We start from the raw sequence: 7859 nt of genomic DNA on the forward strand, positions 1-7859 counted from the left end.
TTATGATGAAGTACCTGAAATTAATTATGTAAGATTTCAGGTTAAGTATTCCTGTAACTTAAAACTGTTCAATTCACAGGCAAGATAGGCACAGTTTAAAGTACTGCCTTAACACACAGTCTCTCCTGAACCTGGCCTAAAGGTTTCATAATTTCATAACACTTCATAATTTCACTTTTATAGTAGCAACAGTTATGCTGTCAACTACTAGTATTAATTTTGAGTGTATATTAGAAAAACAAGTAAAATTTGGTTTTATATAGATTTGTACATATTATTTATGACACCCTTCAGATACCAAAGGTGGGGTTCATTAGACATGACAGCTACTGCTCCAGGAAGACAACAATCTCCATTGGCTGAGGTAGCAGGTCTACCACTCTCATGCCAATGGCCAAAATGCTTCAGCCACTCCTAGATGGCACCATAGGCAATGTCCCTGAAGACTGCAGGAAATAGCTGTTCTCTCTTAGAACCTCTGATACCACATGTTCCTGTATATTGTCCTGGAAAACTCTACCTGTTGTTGCTGGATCCGTAAGGATGAGGATAGCTTAGGCAGGAAAATTATCTGATATGTGTCTTCAACAGGCACACAATGAAGGATATTTTTATAGGCTGCTTGAAGGTCTCCCACAAATTTAGAGAAACACCATGACCTGTGGATCAGCAGCATCTGGTTCATGGAACAAAAGAGAGGCGGTTTCATTTTGGTGCAACCAGGAATTGTGCTACTTGGTGAGACAGTCCATCTTGAAAACTAAATTACCCAGATGGGCACAGCTGTATTATTCATCCTTCATCACAACTCCCCAGATTCAAAGACAGGTCAGAAAGGTAATCGTGTGTTTTGAGAGAAACAAATTTAAAGTGCTGATGACAGTTACATAGTGATCACAGAAATACTCCTACTGTGATTTTACTTGTTTAAATTTGGGGGACTGCTAGCAGGGCAATTTTTGGGGGAGGTTATTGTATTTAAAGGATTTATTTGTTGGTTTCTTGTTTTGGGGCTTATTTTACAGCAGTCCTACTGTATTATTCTTCTCCCTGTCCCATACACTCTCAAATCTCTTTTGTTTTTTTCCTACTCATGGTGACATACACTGCATCATCTGCTAGTATGCAAATTGGAAAAAATAGCCTTTGATGGCAGAGCCACAGCATAAATGAAAGTTTTGTGTAATCTTTTAGACTATTCTTCACATTTTACATTTCTGTCATGACAGCTTCATTTAAACCTCATGCAATCTTAGGGGAAAATGGAAATAGGTTATCTTTATTTTTAAATGATGTGACAGGACTAAAATCAAGGAAATGCCTTCCATGACTGCAAAATCATATTTTCAAGAAAACTTTTTTTTTTATTACAGCAATATCAGCTATATGTAAAAAGTTTGAAATGTCATTTCAATTAGATAAATGAAAAAATTAAATATAAGACATTCTCTAGCTGTCAGTATTTACTTGAAATTCAAGCTTTCTGTGTAACTTGTCTGTATGTTCAACTTTCTGTTATAAAATGTACAGAATGCTTACAATATTTTTTATTACCTTGAATGAACAAAGATACATAAATTATAGCATTATATACCAATGGGAATGTAAAAAATATGAGAAGATAAATCCTAACACACTCTCCCATATTAATGAATTTCATGGTGTATGTGAACATAATTTCCTACCAGCAGGTTTCCAAGGAGGGGAAAAAAAAAAAAAAAAAAAAAAAAAAAAAAAAAAAAAAAAAAAAAAAAAGTGTAGGTTGGTTTGATCTAATTTAAGATTCATAGTGCACTTGGAAATTAGTCTAAATTCAATGTGGAATATTGCTGACAAATTAAAATCTCGGATTTAAATAAGTTTGTGCCTATTCAGTATGAGATATTGCATCTGTGATATTTCATTAGTAAGTGGAAATGTAAAATCTAGTAAGGGAGGACAGTTATATCTTCTGCATTATGAATCAGGTATCTGCCTGCGTAGTAGAATTTCAGCTTAATAGATAAGTCTTGTATTAAGTTGATTATATGCAGTAACATTTATAGGGAAATACATTTATAGAAAAGCAGCGAACTCATCAAGAAACAGAGTGGTTTGTACTACATTAACTGCAAATAATTTTTTTTCCCTCTAAAATTAAAGAGAAATTCCCACCCCAACCTTCTACTGCTTGAATAGGATATTTTGTCACTGTTAAAGATCTGAAATTATGAGTGAGAAAGAGGAAATAAAATCATATATTTTGAAGGAAAAATCCTAGTCTGACATAAATAACAATAAATTCTGATTAGATACTATAACAGGAAAGAAAAATAAATCATATTCTTTCAATAGCCAGTAATTTTCCCTCCAACCAAAATACTCCAAAGCTGCCGCTGAAACTCTCCTTTAAAACTGGTTGTCTCCAATGAAGGCAATTGCTTTACTCCAAATTTACTTTCTTACAAGAAGAAAAGGTATATTGCAAACTTCACAGGCAAGGCACTAATTTGGCCCTGACATGATATGATGTCAAATAGAAACATGCAATTGTAAAATAAAACAACTGCATTCCAAATAATGCACTTTGTTTGACTCTACCTTGTCAAAGTGGGACGAGCAAGTTTGTGATCAGCAGGTGTAAGACTACAGTTTATATTACTGAACAAGATATGAGCAAATAAGACAACGTAGAGATTCTGGTTGAAAACTTAATGGGATTTGTCATAGTCCTCTTGGAGATCCTTGATTAGAAAGTCATTAGATTGTTATATTGAGATTTGTTTTTCTGGAACAGAAATTTGGTGAATTCCAGAAGGCTTTCTAGATCTGCACTCAGATAAGGGGTCAGCTTTCTATGTTTTGTGGAGGTGCTGCCAATGGACTCCCTTCTCCCCTCAAAGGCACACTTACACGGTCTTCCACACTTCTACAAGGGACATCATTGCTAGTCTAGGAAAGACAGATGGAAAGTCTCATCGGAGTGTGCTGTTTAGGTGCTGAAGTTTCCAGTCTCAGGCATCATGATGTCCCTGAATACTCCATGACACTCCTCTTCATGGATGTCCCTCCATTTTCAGGTTACTTTTTCCCTAGATCTTTCCTTCTCCATCTGAGGAGCCTATTATTAAGAGGCACAATGTGTGATCGGCCTCCTAACTGGCTGTCTTTTTATTAATTGGAAGTCTCAGGATGTGCCTTTTCTGCATAATCTGGGTGTTTCCAAATCCTGAGGTAAATGCTATCTGAAAATTCAAACACTTATCCCAGTATTTTTAATGTGACAAAACTCATGTGAATTAACAGTCTACAGAAATTATCCAGTGGGCCTTTCTCCCCCTACCCATAAAGTACTAAAACCTTCAGTGAAAATGACTGAAATTCTGCTTACAAATATTGATAATTTATTCCTTCACTTCTTTGTTTCTTCCTAATAAAATTCAGCTGGTGCCTTTCATGCTAATTGAAAATTTTTGTGCATTTCCATTATCCATCTGTACTAGTTTTTTGATCTATCTGGCTCATAGGAAGTTCTACACACATCACAGGTATATAGTTCAGAGTCTAGAAGTTTTCTAACAGAGATTTTGCTTTAGCAAGGCCAGGAGCAACTATCCCAGTATTACTGTAGTTACATAGCAACCATTTACAATAGTAAATGCTATCTGAAAATTCAAACACTTATCCCAGTATTTTTAATGTGACAAAACTCATGTGAATTAACAGTCTACAGAAATTATCCAGTGGGCCTTTCTCCCCCTACCCATAAAGTACTAAAACCTTCAGTGAAAATGACTGAAATTCTGCTTACAAATATTGATAATTTATTCCTTCACTTCTTTGTTTCTTCCTAATAAAATTCAGCTGGTGCCTTTCATGCTAATTGAAAATTTTTGTGCATTTCCATTATCCATCTGTACTAGTTTTTTGATCTATCTGGCTCATAGGAAGTTCTACACACATCACAGGTATATAGTTCAGAGTCTAGAAGTTTTCTAACAGAGATTTTGCTTTAGCAAGGCCAGGAGCAACTATCCCAGTATTACTGTAGTTACAATAGCAACCATCTCGTATCTGTAGTGAAATAGCTTACTACTGCATTGAACATCTGTTCAATTGCAAGTTTAGATTCTTTTTCTTTGTTTTAAGTAAAAAAAATTCACACTAGTAAGCATATCAAAAGTTAGACCTAAAGCTCAATAAATCTGTTGATACTACTATGTAAGATTTGGAATCTGAGAAGCAAACTCTCAAAATTATCATGTCTTTCCTATCTTTATTATTAATATCTATGCTTTTTCTTGTAAATATTTATATATCACGGAAGTCACAACACTTAAGAATTGCAAACAGAATATGACATTTGAATGTGAATAACATGTAGATTTATATATTTAACAAGTCTTTCTTTTATGTTAAGAACTGGGTCCAAACCTTAATCTAATACTGTGAGTTATAGTACATAGTCTCTATTAACTTCGTTTAGATCTAGGGCAAGGTTGGGGAAGAAATATAGGTAAATTTGGGAAATGGTGGTATATAATAGAATATTGACTTTTGTCTTTAATTAAAATACTGTCATTTATCTCACAGTGACTATCTGATATTTCTAATATATTTCCTTCAGCTACTGTTTTGCTTGGAGCTGACTCAGAGAACACGATGCATGGGAAAATCATGATAAATTATATGATAATCAAAATACCAACATTCAGAGTGAAAGATATTTTCCCTGGTATTTTTTTTCCAATCCACCAATATTTGATATTCACCAATTTTCTCCCCTCGAAAATAAATTTCATAGAATCATACAATGGTTTGGAATGGAAAGTATCTCTAAATATCATCTAATCCAAAAGTTTTGTTATGGGCAGAGAAATCTTTCAGTAAAACAGGTTGCCCAAATCCATGCCCAATCTTCAACATTTCCAGTGATGCAGCTTAAACAGCTTCTCTGAGCAACCTCTTCCAGTGTCTCCCATCCTTATCAAATTTCTTCCTTATAGTAAATATAAATCTTTCCTCTTGCAGTTTAAAAACATTGCTTCCTTTTGCTCTCAATCAAATTTATATTTGTGCTGTTTTTAAAGTGGCAAGCAATGTTTAATCACTTGCTGAGAGTAACTCTTCCCCTTCATCCAGCTCACAGGTGACATTCCCAATTGCAGATAATTACTGCCAAATACATGAGAAGTTTGTACTCTCCAAATATGGGTAAGGAATTCTTATAATTTAAAATTTCCCAGATGACATGATAATTTGAAAAAAAAGGTCCTTTTCCTACTTGTTTCATGTTTTGTTATGCTGTTGTTTGAATAACAGATGGTTAATGGTTTATGAATAGGATTTGATGCTTAAAGTTGCCCACTCCATTGTTGGGTTCCTAATCGATTTATTCTTTTCGCCTTTAGGTGTTTTTTTTTTGTTTGTTTGTTTGTTTTTTTTTTTTTTTTTTTTTTGTTTGTTTTTTGTTTTTTGTTTTTTGTTTTTGTTTTTGTTTTTTTTTAAATTATTATTTTATTTTATTCTAATTTTGCCTATGATTATTCCATTCACAGGCATATAAGCACACTTTTCCCTGATGTGAAGAGACTCTAAAAATTCATGAATCAGTGGAGGCAATCTGCCTGATTTTTTGCAGCCCTCTGAAGATATTTTGGGTTTTCTCAAAACATAACTTCCAGATCTATGCAGGAAAAAATCTTTACCAATTTCATGATGTTTGTATTTTTAATAATTTGGATTACATTTTCAAGTACTTACAAAACACTTTCTCCAAACACACAACTTCATTTAAAAAAAAAAACCCAAAACAAACAAGCAAAAATTGACGATGATATTTTGAAGATTTTCACTTTGCAATGGAAAGCAATTCCTAAGATTGCAATCTGTTCTTTTTCGTTTTCTTGGACTTCATTGTCCTTTTTTATTTTTTCAGAGCAGAAATTTGGAAGTTTCTTAACTCTTAATCTTTGGTCCATAATTTACATAATTTTTATCTCCTTAAAAAAGGAAAAAAAAGGGAAATAAATATTGGAATACAGAAATCACTGAACAAAAGCTACTGATCTAGCAAGGAAAATAAGAGAGCAAAAAGAAGTAAATCGAATCTGCAGTAGTCTGACGTAGAAATGAAGACTTAGTTCACATAACTGTAATTTCTTCTATTTTAAAAATTTATAATTAATTCTATTATTACCTATTCACATTAACTTTGAAGGAGATATTTTTAAATGTGAATTCCTCCTGTGAATGTTCTCAGAGCATTTGTAATCCTATCATTTTTATATTATTTTTTTTCCTATCATATACACTGTGAGAGGGAATTTGTGGAGGTGTTTTATTGGACTTTTCTTAATGTTCCTTGAGTTATAGGTTATATTTTTATAATTTGTATTATTGTTCAAGATGGCTTCCTCTCCCTCACAGTTTCCCGCCTTTCCCTGTTTCTATGGTTATGTACATCCCATAATAGTTGTTTACAACATTTTCGTTATATGTCCATCATCCAAGTTATATAATTTCCCCTCCCACATGATTGTGCATTCCTCCTCCCAGTTCACCGTTATTGGTCCAAGTTGAAATCATCCCATTGTTCACTGTTCGCTCATAGGTTGATTACAGAGAGACCACTCCCATGTTACACCCACCCCCTTGTCAATAAAAAGCCGGTGCAACCCAGGATTGGTGTCTCTCTGGGACGCCACCTAGGTGAATCCGCACCACCTTGGTTGACCTACCCGAGAGTCCCATCCTTCACTCATCGCGCCGTTTGGGTTAGGTATCAGTTGCTCCTCTGGTAGCAAGAATCCTACAGGTTGCGGGAGGCGGCAGGGCTGGCCGGAGCCTCAACAGTTGGAGTTGCCGACCCCTGACTCTCCGGAATTCCCGCAGGAATTCAGTTTGGTCTGGGTTTGAACTACTGAATTGGAAAATTATTTTTTGTTAAAAACTAAAATGCTCCCGTGTATGATGGGAATAAAAAAAGGTATTTTTATTATTCTTGAGTAAGATTGCATGTGAATTCCAATGATACTCAATAGCCAGCACTCTTTAGCACTTGAATGAATAAATTAGGCAAACCAAAGTGTAAAAAACACTTAGTTCATACCTAGAACCTTTATTTTATATGAAAATGGGACAGTGAAGTTGTCCAGATTTTATGAAAAGTAGGAGGCAAAAAAGAGACACAAAGCATTGAATGCATTTTCCTAGGGACGTTGCTGAGAAAACATCTATTGCCTGAATACTGAGCTCTCTGTGAAGAAAATCAGCAAGAAGTTTTTTGCATTATTACTTTTGTAAATAGAAAATTATGGGTTTATTTCATTTTGCTTAACCAGCTGGAAGTTCAATGTCTACTCTTTTCTTAGCTCTTCCTGTAACTAGTAGAGAAGTGGTAACTTCAGTCATCTCATCTATATTAGGTACCTCTCAGAGTAGTTGACTTTTCAGTTCTTTGGCTAAATGAAGAACTAACCATAGATTAAGCACATTGTAGAGAACCAGGTATAAGCCCATTGTCTCAAACATTTATTGTTGTGTTGCAATACAAAGTCAATATAATTTTTGGTACTGAGTCAGTGTTCTTTTTGCCAATTATAATCACAAATTAACATGCATTAGCATATATATTTCAACTTGAGCCTTTCTATACTGAAGTTTAGATCTTCCTGGAATATTTTTAGGTGATACAGTTTTCTATTCCTTTGCCTTCAAAACCTAGGATGAAAATGTCTGTTCTACTGTATGAGTACTTCACCAACACAGTTGTAGTATAATCTACATGTACATATTTTTTAGTACTTAAAGGTAGTAGAGTGGCAGGTGTCCATAGATAAATAGGTTGTGTAAACAGATAAGGATTTTTTTGGTGGTTT

At 34.3% G+C, this 7859-nt stretch overlaps 1 protein-coding gene across 1 annotated transcript in view; it reads right to left on the reverse strand.

The window, feature by feature from the left end:
* The window catches only part of CCDC70 (coiled-coil domain containing 70), a gene marked incomplete at both ends in the record, with an annotated part of 30348 nt that extends 23605 nt beyond the window's left edge, over window positions 1-6743 (reverse strand). Inside the window, 1 exon segment of the mRNA XM_083855234.1 lies at window positions 6720-6743. Coding sequence (XP_083711360.1) covers window positions 6720-6743 — 24 coding nt within the window.
* Window positions 6744-7859: the final 1116 nt, after the last annotated feature.

This window comes from Zosterops lateralis (assembly GCF_965231275.1).
Source record: "Zosterops lateralis genome assembly, chromosome: 2".
In the NCBI taxonomy this organism is placed as follows: domain Eukaryota; kingdom Metazoa; phylum Chordata; class Aves; order Passeriformes; family Zosteropidae; genus Zosterops; species Zosterops lateralis.